The 16,171-nt window shown below is 38.7% G+C and overlaps 1 protein-coding gene across 1 annotated transcript in view; it reads right to left on the bottom strand.

The window, feature by feature from the left end:
- LOC130040120 (E3 ubiquitin-protein ligase TRIM38-like) overlaps positions 1 to 14,544 on the bottom strand; it is a 35,350-nt gene extending 20,806 nt beyond the window's left edge. Inside the window, 5 exon segments of the mRNA XM_056132137.1 lie at positions 9,180 to 9,292; positions 9,393 to 9,415; positions 10,664 to 10,894; positions 12,740 to 12,835; positions 14,134 to 14,544. Of these exon segments, the coding sequence (XP_055988112.1) occupies positions 9,180 to 9,292; positions 9,393 to 9,415; positions 10,664 to 10,894; positions 12,740 to 12,835; positions 14,134 to 14,544 (874 nt within the window).
- Positions 14,545 to 16,171: the final 1,627 nt, after the last annotated feature.

The following is a 16,171-nucleotide window of genomic DNA, read 5'->3' as shown; positions in this document are numbered from 1 at the left end:
AAATCCGTATCCCTTGTCATACACGAAGGTTAACTCAAGTTGACCAAAGGCCTAGAAGTTAGATCAGAAGTCATAAAATACAAAGGAAAATATTGGCAGAGTTCTCCAGAATCTGGACATCTAACCAGTCATTCTTGACCTGATTCCACTGACAAAAGTAACAAAACCAAAGTAAGCAAGTGGGAATACATGAAATTGAAAAATTTCTTCATGGCAAAAGAAACTTTTATATAAAACGACACCCAAATACCTGAGGGTAATAGTCACACATAATATTTCAAATAACGGTCTAACATCAAAAATTTATAAAGCACTCACAAGGCACAACAACAGCAACAAAAAACCAATAATCCTACCCAAAAAAATGGTAAGAGAGGAATAGACACTTCCATGAAGAAATACAACAAATAGCCAAAAAACATGTGAAAAAATTGTCATTATAATTTTATTATCAGGGACTACAAATACAATATTACCAGGGTATCATCTCATGCTAGTATGGCACATATTTAAAAAAATGAAAACAAACGTTGACAGGGATGTGGTGAAAAGGAATCCTCATTCACTGCTAATGGATCTGGCCTAGCCTATATGTCAAACAATATGGAAATTTTGTTGAAATGGATTTCCCATTTGGTCCAGCTATCCTGCTCTAGGTGTCTAAGTTTATACACACCTATGTTCATTGCAGTTCTTACTATAATAGCCAGGATATGGAAGAAACCCAAATGTCCAACAAAAGATAATTTTTTTTAAATATAATACTATTGTGTATACCATTTTTTTTGTATTTGCAGCCAATAGGAAAAAATGTATATTTGACAGAAGTTTTTATAACATTGGGGGAGTGAAATAAGCCACAGGAAGAAGAACAAATACAGAATTATCTCTCTCATCTGTGGTATATAAATTAAAAAATCAAGGGTATGGATGATATCAATTGACAGGAAATTTCAGGTATGAGAATACAGACCTGAGAGTGCCAGATTTGGTGGGAAGGGGTGAGGGAATAAATAAATTGCCAGAAGTAACACAGGAACGTTACCGTCTCAAGCACATGGATGAACTAAGGGAGGTAACAATATACATTAAAGCCATAATTGTTAATCAACAAATAATGAAGGAGGATCACAGGGGAGGGAACATTGAACTGGAGGCGATGTCGGCATGGGGGAGAGCCATGAGCACTTCAGCAGCAGGGCTGTGCAGTAACTTTGTACATCAACACCAGACACTAGCACAGTATTGTAACCCTATTACCTAAACGATAATAATACGCAAATTTTAAAAATTAACTTGCAACTATGTCCTTGTCTGAACTTTAGACTTTGCCCACAAGATCTCTCTGTTGATAGTAAGAAAAGAATCAGTTACTTAGATCCAAGTTGTCTTCCTTTTACAAAACAGGCAACCCACCCCCTTCCATTCATGAGTTCCAGGGACCATGATCTTCATTCTCTGAACCTCAAGGAAAGTAACTACCCTCCTAAACCCTCTAGGAGGCAGTCACACTACACCTATAATGTCCACTTTACCTGGGAACTAAACTCCTGACTCAGAAACGCAGGGTGGCTGTGGAACTCAGGTCAGCATGAGATTTAGCTCCAGAAAAACAAACAAACAAACAAAAGGTGTGGAAAGTGATGGAATACTGAATGCCTGTGACAAATCATGATGAACAACTTTGTAAATCACGGTGTCTATATGAAGAGTAAGGGGGAAAATGAAAATAAATTCAAAGAAGGCTAAAAAGTACTAAAACTAAAAAAGATGTGGAAGTGGCCACCACCCCAGATAAGGTTATTTTCCTTCCCCAAGGAAAGAATTCTGCTAGGAGACTAATTTCTAATCCTATGCAGGCCACCTAAACAGTAACCTTGGGAAAGGTTTTCAGGAGGGAGGGTGCAGGGGAAGGGCAGGCAAGAGGGGGTACTCCACTGTACCTGGGCTCTGTCCAAGAAAGAATAAAAGGATAAGACAATGGTCTAGAGAGATTTATTAAAGAGTTAGTATGCACCTGAAACATGAATCAGGAGTTCTCAAGGGCAAGCCATGCACTGGGTTTGGGATGAGGGTTGTTTGAGGAGTGAACTAAGGGGTGGAATATACATAAGGGATTAAGCATGAGGAACATCATTGGGCTGATGCCAAGGTTGCGCACACATGAGTACATTCTTCTCAGACATCACCTATTTTAGTAGCAGCTGATTATGCAGCTAAGGAATATGCATGTGAATGAGGAGAAAAGTGAATTTCAATCAGGGCTCTATCCACTGAGAATGCTCCAGCGACTGGTTGGAAGTGATTTTTCACAGTCCTCCCTTTATCACAAAGTTGGGAGCTACAGTTTATCTTGCGTGGAGTTTCAAGGCTCCTTAGTTGTTCTGTAGACACATGAGCAAGTCCTTTTTTTATTTCTCATAGTTTTCCATGATAAATAAAATGTAATAAATAAAATGTAATAGGGTTACAATACTGTGCTAGTGTCTGGTGTTGATGTACAAAGTTACTGCACAGCCCTGTTGCTGAAGTGCTCATGGCTCTCCGCCATGCCGACATCGCCTCCAGTTCAATGTTCCCTCCCCTGTGATCCTCCTTCATTATTTGTTGATTAACAATTATGGCTTTAATGTATATTGTTACCTCCCTTAGTTCATCCATGTGCTTGAGACGGTAACGTTCCTGTGTTACTTCTGGCAATTTATTTATTGAAAAATAAAACCACCATCTCCGAATGCAACAGTTATATATACCTAGGTCGAGAAATCAACATGATGAATGACCTGGCACCTGAGTTGCGCAGGAGGAAGAGAGCGGCTTGGAATGCCTTCAAGAGCATTGAAGAAATAACTAAAAGGACAAAGAACCTCCAACTACGAGCACATCTCTTTGATTCCACTATTCTTCCTGCATTAACATATGCCTCAGAGACCTGGACCCTACGAAAACAGGATGAGAACACTATTCTCTCAAAGAGGAATCGAAAGAACTATGCTTGGAATATCACGATTCACTCAAATGAGAGATAGAATCCGGAGTTCTGATCTTCGTCAACGCTCAAGAATCAGGGACGCTGTCTCATTTGCCAAGACATCAAAAATCAGATGGGCTGGACACGTAATGAGGTTTACAGACAACCGCTGGACTAGAGCCATTACTGATTGGATTCCACAAGACATCAAAAGATCACGTGGACGCCCACCTATAAGATGGTCAGACTTCTTCGTCAAGACCCTAAATGATCGGTTTGAGGCTCTACATGTTCCTAAAACGAACAGATACCATTGGGCTACACTAGCACGCAACCGGGATGAATGGAGACGTTACTGGCGCCCGCTCAAATAAATCGATGAATAACGGGGATTAAGTGATTAAGTGATTAAGTGAGTTTTCCATACTGCGTCTCCGATAACAAATCCCGAATCCTGAGTGCTCTCTGGAAGGGCTTTTGTATCTTGCTAAAATAAATTCAGGGAGGTCTAGGAGTCCCAAGCATCATCAGATCAGAGTTGTTCTGTTTTATTTTTGTTCTTGTGCCACACCTGACTGTGCTCAGGGCTTAGTACTGCTTCTGAGCTCAGGAATCATTCCTGGCCAGGCTCAGGTGATCATTTGGGCAGCTAGGAATCAAAGTATGGCTGGGTACGTGCAAAGCAAGTACTCTACCCACGCTACTATCACTCTGGTCCTCCCACAGATCATCTTGAGGGTATTTTGAATGTCAAAGGCAAAGACTAAAATATGGACCTCAGGAACTATATGAGCCTTTTCCTACCACCACCACCATTCTCTGGTCAGCTGGAAATTCTGGATTCTTTTTATCACTTCTCCAGACAAAGACCAAAGGCTTGTTTAGTAGAACAAGTCAAGTTTCCCCCAAGTTCAGGGGACCAGAGGTGGTGTCAGGGACAGAAACTGGGTCAGCATCAGGCAAAGCAAGTATCCTCCCTGGGTACTCTCTTTCTCTCCGGCCAGCCCCCATATTCTCACACTTCAGTCATTGTTTTCTTTTGTTTCCTGTGTTGGTATAGCACTGTAGCACTGTCCTCCCATTGTTCATCGATTTGTTCGAGCAGGCCCAGTAACGTCTCCATTGTGAGACATTGTTGTTAGTGTGTTTGACATATAGAATACATCAAGGGGAGCTTGCCAGGCTTTGCTGTGCGGACGAGATATTCACAGTAGCTTGCTGGGCTCTCCGAGAGGGACAGAGGAATCAAACTCCCGTCAGCTGGGCCGGTCCACGTGCAAGGCAAATGCCCTACCGCTGTGCTATAACTCCATTCCATGTCAGTATAGCTTCCTTTTTAATGCTTTTCTCTTGCCACAGATGTGATTTTAAGTTGCTGAGTCATCATCCAGGGCTTTTCTTACCATGATGCTTGCTTTGCATGTTGCCAAACCAGCTTGGTCCCTGGCACCACATTTGGTCCTCTGAGCTCTGGGGAAATTTGACTTGTTCTACTGAACAAGTCTTTGGTCTTAAAAAATATGTATATATGCCTGCGAAGTGATAAAAAGACATCCAGAGGAGGGAGCTGCTGAAATTTGGCTTTTGAACTAGCAGCCTCACACATATTAGAGATGTGCTTTAAGCCACTGAGCTCTTGAAGTTTGAATATTTTTAATTTTTGTTTTATTTTTGTTTAGGGCTTGGGACACGTCTAACTGCTCTCAAGGTTTTCTCCTGGTTTTGTGCTCAGGATTGAGTCTTGGAGGTCCTCAGTGGGGGCCCTATGCAGTGCCAGGGACTCATAGGTCTCCCTCATACAATGAAAATGCTTTAAACCCTATATTATCTCTCTGGACAGTAGAAAGATTCTTAAATCAGGGCAAACCATAGAAGAGACTTCAGGGCCAATAGGCTAAAAAACAAACAAACAAAAAACATAGCTCAACCTCCCTAGCAAAATGGAGAAACATAAATTAAGTTTAATATTAAGTGCCTTTTGTACTATATATCAGGGATATAGTATAGTTGGTAAGGCACTTGCCTTACACACAGTCAACTTGGATTAATGCCAGGCACCATATATGATCCCCGAGCAGTACCAGGAATGATTCTTGAGTTCAGAGCCAGGATTACTTGAGTAAACCCTGATTACTGCAGGGTGTGGCCCCAAATAAAATTAATTAATATAAAATCAAATTGCACTTCAAATATAGCAGTTTATAAAAATTCACAAATCATAGAGCAATACAAAAATATATGGAACAGTGAGAGCTCTTTAGTATGTATATGTGCAACAAATAATAGCCACCAATTTATTTTAGGTTAAATTTTATTTTTTGACAAACAAGATATAAAATTCATTCGGTTCTCAGAAATTTTTGAACTTATAATTGTGGCTAGGATATTATGGAATTATAACAGGCAATCATTAGTAAAATCAACAGCATGATACTGAGTTTGGGATTTGATAAAACTTGGTTTTAATTATAGTTATTTAAAATTTCAAAAATTTAGTAACATGGATTAAACAATTTCCATTTTATTAATACTTCCAACACTACTTCCCCGTTCCCACCACCAGTGTCAGTAAGCCACAACTACTGTCTCAAGATTCTCTTTCTATCCCCAGATTTATTATTACAAATTACTGTTCTATTGACACTATCTCAGAGTTCATTTCTGTTAAGGACTGTCTAATAATCCCTTGCTTTGTTTCTTTATATTTCACATATGAATGTCATTTGGTGATTGTGTTTTTCCTTCAGACTCACTTTGTTCAGAATACCTTCTAACCCATCCAGCTTGTAGCAAACGACATTATTTCATCATTTCTCTTAGCTAAGTAGTATTCTCTTGTGTGCATATTCCAGAATTTCAAGATCCATTCATTTGTTGGGTTCTTTCTGGGTCTTCAATATTGTAAATAATGTTTCAATGAACATAGTTATGCATATCAATGTTTTAGCATCCTTGGGATAGGTGCCTAGGAGAGAATTTCTGGGTTATATGGAAATTCTATTCTTAGTTTCCTCACCTTTTTAATGAGGGTTGGATTAGAATACAGTCCATCAATATTGTGAAGTGTTCTGTCCATGTTTTCTTCAGTTTATTTTTATGGATAAAGGCCTGATATCAAGGTTCTTCATCAATTTTTAATTAACCTTTGTGTATGGTGGATCTAGTTTTATTTTTTGCATAAGGCTAGTCTGTTTTCCCAGCACCACTTGATGAAGAATTTCCTTCCTCCACTTCATGCCTTTATACATCTTTCATGAATGAACTGTCCATACATTTGAGGGGTTAACTCTGGGTTCTAAATTCTATTCCATTGTTTTGTGAGTCTCTTTTTAGTCCAGTACTTTGCTGGTTTGATTACTATATCTGTTAGTATATTTTAAAGTCTGGAAATTTAACACTTTAAATTTTTTTCAGGATTACTTTGACTGTTGTTGGATTTTTATCATTTTCAGATATTTCAGAAATGTTTGTTCTGTGTTCTTTAGGAATTCCAACAAAATTTTGGTGGGGATTGCACTGAATCTCTAAGATGCTTTGGGTAGGACAATCATATTAACAATATTGATTCTTCCAATCAACAAACATAGAATTTTCACCTATCCCCTGTGTCTTTCTTTCAATAGTTATTTAAAGTTCTCACTAAATAAATATCACCCCTCCTTTCTTAAGCTGATTTATAGATACTTGAGGGTTTTTTTTGTCATAGTCATAAATGAGTTTTAAAAAATTTCTTTCCCTTACCCAACATTGTTTACCTATAAGAATGCAAGTATTCTTGAACCAAAGTTTGTTGGCAAGTTACAATACTCGCCAACACTGTCACTTATTAATTGTTAAGATCTTGTTCAAGTTACTGTACTGACTTAGTCTGTTTCCTTGAGTTTAAGTAGAATTGTTTTACATAGAACTATTGTGAAATTTAATTAAATTGTTATGTATGTGTAAAGCATTTGGACAGTGGTTGGCACATAATGAATGATATATAAATGCTTGTACAATAAAATGAGTTTTATTTAAAAAAAAGAATCCAACATTGATTTTTATATCCTGTCACTTTACTGTAAAGTTTTACTGGGTTTTGGTGGCATCTTTAAGAATTTCTAAATTCATTGTCATGTCATCTGGGAATAATGTGAATTTGACTTCTTCATTAGCAGTTTGAATTATTTAGTTTCTCTTTTTATCTTATTATTGTGGCTAAGATTTCCACAAGATTGCCCCCGCGCCTGGGTGTTCCTTCCCGGAGTCCCTTGGAGGGGAACGGGTTGAGCTTTCCTCCCCGCCCCGACCAGGGCTACGGCAGCCGAAGACCTCCAGGACCAGCCACCACCATGCTGAGACCACTCTCCGCACACATGAAGGGACTGGCAGAGGGACAAAGCCACGCGGGTTCCGGGGCCGAGACCTCCAAGCCTACTCGAATTGGAGTCGAGCATCCTCCACCCAGATCCTCCAAATTCTTAACAGAACTTTTTTTTATGACATCTTATTGTCTTATTTCTACTTTGGACAAACTTGCAGGCTATCGAATGTAGCCTGCCCACAGGGCAGAGTCTGGCAAACTCCCCGTGGCGTACCAAATATGCCAAATACCAGTAACAATGATGGGTCTCACTCTCCTAAATAGCCTTGAATATAATCTCAGGGCTAGGATGAAAGAGACGTTACTGGGGCCTGCTCGAGGCAATCGACAAATAACAGGATGATGAAATGAAATGAAATGAAAAAAGATTTCCAATATCATATTCAATAATAACAGTGAGAGTAAACATCTTGTCTTGTGCCTGATTCTGGAAAAAAAAACTTAAGCTTTTCTCCATTAAGTATAATGTTGTCTCTCAGTTTGTTATAACAGCTTCTACTGTATTGAGGTAAGCTTTTTAAATTCCTATTTTGTTGAGTTTCTTTTTAAAAAAAATCATAAATTGTTATCATTGTTAAATCATAAATCTTATTGAATTCTTTGTCTTCATGTATATCAGTGATCATATTGTTTTAATTCTCCCTTTTATTAATGTGGTTATCACATCCTGCCATCTTAGGATGGAACTCCATGGTGTTATCATGATGTGTGGTTCGTTTAATGTAACATATTGAACTTGATAGAATTATATTGAGGATCCTTGCTTCTATATTCATCAGGGATATTGTTCTTTTGTTTTCTTAGTGGTGTCTGTCTCCTTTTAGAATCAGGTTTATGTTGATCTAATTGGAAGTGTATGGGAAAATTCCTATCTCTTCTGCTTTCTATAAATGCTTCAGAAGGATGGGTAATAGATTCTCTCTGAACGTTTAGAAAACTTAGTAAGAACCATTCTGGATCAGAGAATTTTTTTTCTTGAAGAGTTTTTGATTACTGTGTCTCTTCTGTAATATAAATATGCCTATTTAGATTGTCTACTTCCTCTTGACTCACTTTCTGAAGGTTGCACAACTCTAGAAATTTATCACCTTTTAGATTCTTCAATTAACTGGCATGCAGCTTTTCAAAGCAATCTCATATGACCTGTTGTTATTTTATATTTTTTTTCTTTTTGGGTCACACCCGGCAATACTCAGGAGTTACTCCTGGCGGTACACAGGGGACCATATGGAATGCTGGGAATCGAACCCAGGTCGACAGCGTGCAAGGCAAAAATGCCCTACCCGCTGTACTATTGCTCCAGCCCCAACCTGTTGTTATTTTTGCTTTAACTGTTGTGGTCTCTTCCAATTCATTTCTGATAGGATTTGTCAGGTTTATCTCTCTTAACAACTCTAGGATTTACCATATTACTTAGATCAGTTTCCTAGAACCATTTGGATCACAGTTCAAAATACTCACCTACTTTTTTTACATTTAATTGGGAAATGAATAAAATAAAATATGAACAGTAAAACTTAAAGTATAGAGTGTATTCTAAATATTTACATATGATGATAACTTAATTTTCAAAAAAAATTCTGAAGTGGGAAATGTTTATTTTCATTTTTCATATAGAGAACTGAGGAGGCTATTTGGCTGGTGTGATATAATAAAAGGGAGAGCAGGAATTTAAGGCATCTGTAACAAATAACAAATATGCTATATTTCCCAGCACCTGAGTATACAAAGTATAATAGCTTCGTGGAAATTAATTACCCTTTCCAATTGTCTAGAGACATGTGCCAATCTTATTTATTGCTTCTGATTCTCTGAGTAGCTTTAGGCATTCTTGACTTCAAATACCTTAGGAATCCTTGGATATTTTCTTCACATCAAAGTAACGCTCAGAAACATTGCATTCAGTATGAACCTCCAAAGAGACGGCATTTGGTAAACGTAGCTTCACAGCAGAACTCCTAAAATAAGCAGAGACCAGTGACCTCCTTTGTGGGACTGAAGGGAGTATTCAGATCAATTTAGTCATTCTCTTTTACTCTGTGTTCATCTAGCACTTACCTGCTCAAGGTGTTTTTCACATCCTATAGAAAAACAAAGGTAGACAGTGAGTATGGGAACCATGAATATTTTATGGGACTCAATACATGTTCGTACTCCTAATAAACCCGCCTTCCAAGTAAGTAAGGTGATTCCAGTATTATAAATTGATGAATTCGGGGCTGGGGCAACAGCACAGCAGGTAGGGCATTTGCCTTGCTTGCAGCCAACCTAGGTTTGATTCGCAGCAACCCATATGGTTCCCGGAGCACCGCCAGGAGTAATTCCTGAGTGCAGAGCCAGGACTAATAACTGTGCACCACTGGGTGTGACCCAAAAAGAAAAAAATAGAAATTGATGAATTCAGATGTAAAATGATTCTGTTCCAGTCCCCTAGGACAGTCAGCATAATAGTATGTTTATCAGTCTCTAAGTCTGTTGTCTTCATTGCTGAGGCCTGTGGGGGAGCAATTGTGTCTGCAACCACATCAGTTGTGAATTACTTGGGAAAATAGGACAGGAAGATGTACAGTGTATCTCTTGTTTTCAGTGACCTAATTTCCTTCACAATGAGCTCATGTTAGAGATTACTTATCGCAGAGGTCCCTAGTGGTTAACCTATAGAGAGCCCCTGACAACTGGTACATTAATGTGATTAGAGCAGCTATTACATATTATTTGAGCAGTCATATGACATTCTCAACCCCAGAAAACCTCTGAATATATATATGTACATATATACTTGTACTTATGTGCATATATATGGTTCTAGAATAATTATCTCCAACTATTTATATAAATAGGCTGGATTTTCATGCAGTAGAAAGAAGGCCCCACAGAGCTCCTAGAGCAAATATTTTTGTTTTATTTAGTGTGAGAATATCAGGGAAAAGTTTATCACTCATTCTGTAAACTTTGCTTTATCCCCTACCTGAAAGAGTTTATTCAGGAGATAGTTTGGCAGTCAACAACACAGAGTTCTGTGCACATGGGACAGAGACAGACAAATGGTTGCGAAATTATCTCATGTCTCTACCTATCCTAGGAGTCCACCATACAAACACTAAGGTGGTGAAATGTTTTGCTTCACATAAAGACACTCTAGAGACTAATAGAAGGACCCTGGAGATATTAATATGTATAGGAAAAATTCTGCTCCCTATTTCCCACATTGGTGTCCAGTGTTGAATGAAGCACCAGGCCTTGTCGATCTTCCTGTATTCCTCAGCATGCTCCTCTTAGCACCTCTGAAGCAAATGCCTCCATTCTTTCGATCAAGTACACACCCTCACCTGCAATAAATTCTGGGCTGAGCTCTGACATTTCTTCTCTAGTTCCAGGATGTGGTTCTTGAGTTCCAGGCTCTGCTTTTCCAGGTTGGCTTTATTGTCCTGCAAACTCTTCAGAGTCTGGTATTTTTCTTTCTCCAATTTCATTATAAGAGACATCTCTTCTTCGTGAAGAAAAGTATGAATATCCTCAAAGTCTGAGTGAACACGTGTTTTCTGACGTTCTATCTTCTCCTAAAATGAAGAATGTATGCTTAAAAAGTGAGTGATGAGAAACAAAAATGTCCATGGATGGATAAATCAAATCAACACATATATAAATAAAATACAATTCAATCTTGAAAAATAAAGGAAACTCTGATAACATGCTTCAGTATGAATTCTGAGGATACTGTAGGAATAAAACAGAAACAAAAAAAGCACTCAATTTTTGTATGATTTTACAAAATAGTTAAAAATAGTTATATTTACCACATAAAACAGTGGAGGGTCAGAGCAATACTACCGGTAGGTAGGACAAATAATTTCCTTGCATGCTGCCGACCCAACTTCAATCCCCAGCATCCCATATGGTTCGCCAAGCTCACCAGGAGTAATTCCTAGCTTCAGAACCAGGAGTAACCCCTGAGCATCACCTTGTGTGACCCAAAAACCTAGAAGGAAGGAAGGAAGGAAGGAAGGAAGGAAGGAAGGAAGGAAGGAAGGAAGGAAGGAAGGAGAGGGAGAGAGAGAGAGATAGAGAGAGAGAGAAAGAGAGAGAGAGAGAGAGAATACCAGGAGTTGAGAGAATGGAGTAACTGGAATTATTATTTAATAGCATTTTTATTTTCATTTTGAAAGTGCTGCAGAGTGATAATACCAGTGATTGCAAACAAAATGAAAGTGTTAATGCCTATGAAGATTTTTAAGTGGGAAAAATAGTAAATTTTGTGCTACATATATATTTTAACAACACCCATACAATAGAAAGTTTGCTCAGCTACTTTTCTATTGTCCTCCAGTGATTCCTTTGAGCTAGAGGAATTGCTGCTGGTGAGGCATGCCTCAGAAGCAGGCACTCATGAGGGAGAGATATTGTCACTGTTCTCTCCGGTCACCTGCTTCATTTCCCTCTTCACCTAAAAGATTGGAGAAAGTAGGGCAGGACAAATAGGTATTTACTCATGAACATCGACCAGGTCAGTTGCTTCATTGGTTAAAAATTGATGATGGAAGCACGTAAAAAGATCCATATGGATCTGAGGGGACTTAGTGAAGCAAATTAACTTTTAGGCAATTACTCCTATTTGCATTGTTTGTTAATTCTCCAGTATATCATGAATTTAGATAATTAATATTAAAATATTAAAGTAATTTAATATAAGTTACTACATATTTGGGCAAGTAGGGGCATTAAAATAATGTTTTCCTTTTAGGTTCATCTATATGATCTGTTAGCTCTTAGCTGTTAGCTATTAGCTAAGAGGACGAAAAACTCCGGGCACATCTCTTCGACTCCACCATTCTTCCTGCATTAACATATGCCTCAGAGACCTAGATTCTATGAAACAGGATGAGAACGCTATTTGGGTCTCCTAAAGAAAAATCGAAAGAGCTATGCTTGAAGTATCACTCAAGTGAGAGAAGGAATTCGGAGTTCCGACCTCCATCGATGATCAAGAATCAAGAACACTGTCTTGTTCGCCAAGGTGTTCACATGTTAACAAGGGCTGGACACATAATGTGATTTGGAGACAATCACTGGACTAGAGCTATTACCGACCAGCTTCCAAGGGACATCAAAAGATTGCGTGGCCGCCCACCTACAGATGGTCAGACTTCTTCATCAAGACCCTGAACTAACAGTTTGAGGCTCTTCGTGTTCCTGGAGTGAGCAGATACCATTGGGCTATCCTAGCACGCAACCAGGATGAATGGAGACATTACTGGCACCTGCTCAAGCAAATTGATGAGTAACGGGATATAAAGTGATCAAGTGATATGAGCTTTTTAAGTGAAATTAAATTGTTGTGGTGATTTATCCAATCATCCCTAATATGTAAGAGAATTTATTTGGTGTCATCATACTCAAATTCCTACCTCCCATGCAGTTATTTCCTCTCTTGTACACATCAACAGAGTATTACAGTAGTCTTCCAAATACTCCAGTTTTGTCACAGCTTTCTGAAGCTTTTCCTGATGGAAAAAAATATTAAATAAAATCCATTCAATTTTACAACTCCTAATCAAGCAAATGAGAATTCCTGTTCTCCAAGACTTAAAATAACAATTGAATATTTGTTGGGTCTTTAGATACATGATAGGAAAAAATTACATGCTGAGAGGTATATGTGTAGTAACATATTTGATGTCTTTGGCAATCCTAAGCACCTAGTAGGATTTTCATGTCATTACTGGTTTTAGAAATAACACCAGAACAGGGGTAGGAAGTTTACTGAAGGGTAGAAATTATGTAAATCATTGAGCTGTGATTCTAGGCTCTTCTGCTGACCCGGAAACTGAGCTATAGCTGTTGCCACTTCTTGCTAGGAAATGTTGCACATTTAACAAGTCAATAACTTTCTAAAAGAAAATTTTATTTGGGTTTTTTCGTTTGTTTGTTTTCATATAGGCCACACCCAGCAGTGCTCAGGACTTATTCCTGGTTCTGTATTCAGGTATCACTCCTGGAGGCTCCAGGGACCATATGGAATGCTGGGGATTGAACCCGAGTCAGTCACATACAAGGTTAGTGCCCTACCTCCTGTACTGTCTCTCTGGCCCTAAATGAGGAAAGATTTTTATTTCTTTTTCTTTTTGTGTTTGGGCCACATCCCGCTATGCTCAGGGGTTACTGCTGGCTCTGCATGCAGGAATCATCCTGGCAGTGCTCAGCCACCCAGTTTAAAAGCTACTCCAGCATTGCCATCCTGATAAAAATACCGAATACCCTGAGCACCATGACCTCTTAGTACCTAGATGGCAAACTATAATGCACAGAAGGAAAAGGAGAGAGAGAATAAGAAGGAAAGTGCTGCCCATAGAGGGAGGTTGTGGGTGTGTTCTATGAATGGGTTCTTTATTGCATTCTTTTATGAATGAGTTCTATGAAAACTTCTGGCAAAAGAAGATTGGATTGTCCTTGCTGCCCACAAAGGTCAGTACTTCTTATTCTTTACATTATTAATGTCCTTAACGCTTATGACAACCTCCTAAATAGGAGTACTGGGGGTGGGGGGGGGAGGAGAAATAGGGAGCATTAATGATGGGAAATATATACTGGTGTAGGAATGGGTGCTGGATCATTGTATGACTGAAACTCAGTTATGAACAGCTTTGTAATGGTCTATCTCACGAATATCTAATTTTAAAAATTGTTTTTAAAAAGTAATGTGGAGTTCATGCCTGCTTCAATCAGCTTAATCAGTGACTGAATAAATCACAGTATTCCTATATCAAAACACACACACACACACACACACACACACACTCACCTTGTAACCCTGGTATACATCTTCAGCATGAGCTGTGAGGTGTCCTATGTGCTCTGATTTTCGTTCACAATATGAACAAATGAGCTGGCTGTCATCCTCACAGAATATGTTGAGAAGCTCTCCATGTTCTGCACACAAACTTGAAAGATTCATCTCCTTAATATATTCAATGAAGCTTTCCAGCTGCTTATTGGGCCGGATGCTTGCCCAATTAAAGGAAGTCTCACACTGAGGACAGTAGAACCTACCAAGCCATGCAGCCAGATGACGTTGATTTTGAAGTTTATCCACTAGACAAGAGCGGCAGTAGCTATGCCCACAGTTGATGCTCACGGGCTCAGTCATCAGATTCAAGCAGATGGAGCAGGTGGCTTCCTCCTTCATCTTCTTGGTAGCTGTGACTGAGACCATAGCTTTTGCTTAAATGCTCCAAATTTGGAACTAAAGGGCAAGTTGAAGCTGGCAGAATTTTCCACGGTGTCGAAAATACACTTCATCCAAGTCTTTGTGCTTCCAAAGGTGTTCAAGTCTTCTCTCTAAGAGAAGAAATGAGTCATCATTGAGAAGATGCATAATATATAGTTGACTTGTACATTAAATTCAGTTACATTAAATTTACACAAATTAAATTTAAATAAAATTTTAAATTATGTCTCTCTGTATCACTAACCACATTTAAATTGCTTAATATTTGCAAGTGGATGTGGCTCTATCATAACCCAGACAGAAAGTTCTAACTTTGTAGAAAATTTCTTGGGCAAAAGAGAGAGAATAAATTAGACCATCTCACAAAAGTTGAGAAAAACTGAGTGGGAGAATGTGAAACTCTTTTCTCTTTTACTGAACAACAACAAAAGTGAGTCCCTGGATTTCTTGGTAGTAATGGATAATAATGGAAAGGTTATTGAAGTTCTATGAAGAATTTCACGCATACAATCAATCACCTTTGATTCACTTTGAAGCTCAAGCCCCAGGGTTTCTTTTAACCCTCACTCCACCCCCAAAGAACAAAAAAAAAGTGGCAATATCTTCTCAAAGGTTATCTAACCAGGATCAGAATAAAAGTCAACAAGGTAACTTGAAGAAGCAGAACAAAAAAGAGAACATCTTTTCTGTTCTCTCTGACTCTGTTTTCCTTTATGAGAGAAAGAGAATTAAAAAATGCTAGGAAGAAATGGAGGTTTCATCCGATAAGGGATTAATATCCAGGATATAGAAGACACTGGCAGAAGTGTACAAGTGAAATACCTCCAACCCCATCAGAAAATGGGGAGAAGAAATGAACAGAAGCTTCCTCAAAAAAGAAATACAAATGACCAAAAGGCACATGAAAAAATGCTCTACATTGCTAATCATCAGGGAGATGCAAATCAAAACAACAATGAGATATCATCTCACACCACAGAGACTGGCATACATCAAAAAGAACAAAAACAACCAGTGCTGGCACGGATGTGGGGAGAAAGGGACCCTCTTTTATTATTGGTGGAAATGCCGACTGTCCAGCGTTTTTGGAAAACAATATGGGCATTCCTCAAAAAACTAGAAATTGAGCTTCCATATGACCCAGCAAAACGACTTCTGGGAATATAATCCGAGGGTGCAAAAAAGCACAGTAGAAATGACATCTGCATTTGTATGTTCATTGCAGAACTGTTCACAATAGCCAGAATCTGGAAACAACCCGAGTGCCTGAGAACAAACGACTGGTTAAAGAAACTTTGGTACATCTACAAGATGGAGAACTATACAGCTGTTAGGAAAGATGAAGTCATGAGATTTGCTTATAAATGGATGGTCATGGAGAGTATCATCCTAAGTGAAATGAGTCAGTAAGAGAGGAACAGACATAGAGTGACTGTACTCATTTGTGGGATATAAAATAACATAATGTGAGACTGATACCCAAGGACAGTAGAGACAAGGGCCAGAAAGATTTATCCATAGTTGGAAGCCTGCCTTATAAGCTGTGGTAGAAGGCAGCTGGAATAGAGAAGGGATCAATAATGGTTGGAGGGATCACCCAGTGTGGGAGATA

The sequence above is a fragment of the Sorex fumeus genome, unplaced genomic scaffold, assembly GCF_029834395.1.
Source record: "Sorex fumeus unplaced genomic scaffold, SorFum_2.1 ptg000094l, whole genome shotgun sequence".
NCBI classification, from domain to species: Eukaryota; Metazoa; Chordata; class Mammalia; order Eulipotyphla; family Soricidae; genus Sorex; species Sorex fumeus.
The sequence above is the reverse complement of the archived record's forward strand: the minus strand, read 5'-3'. Positions and strand labels throughout refer to the sequence as shown.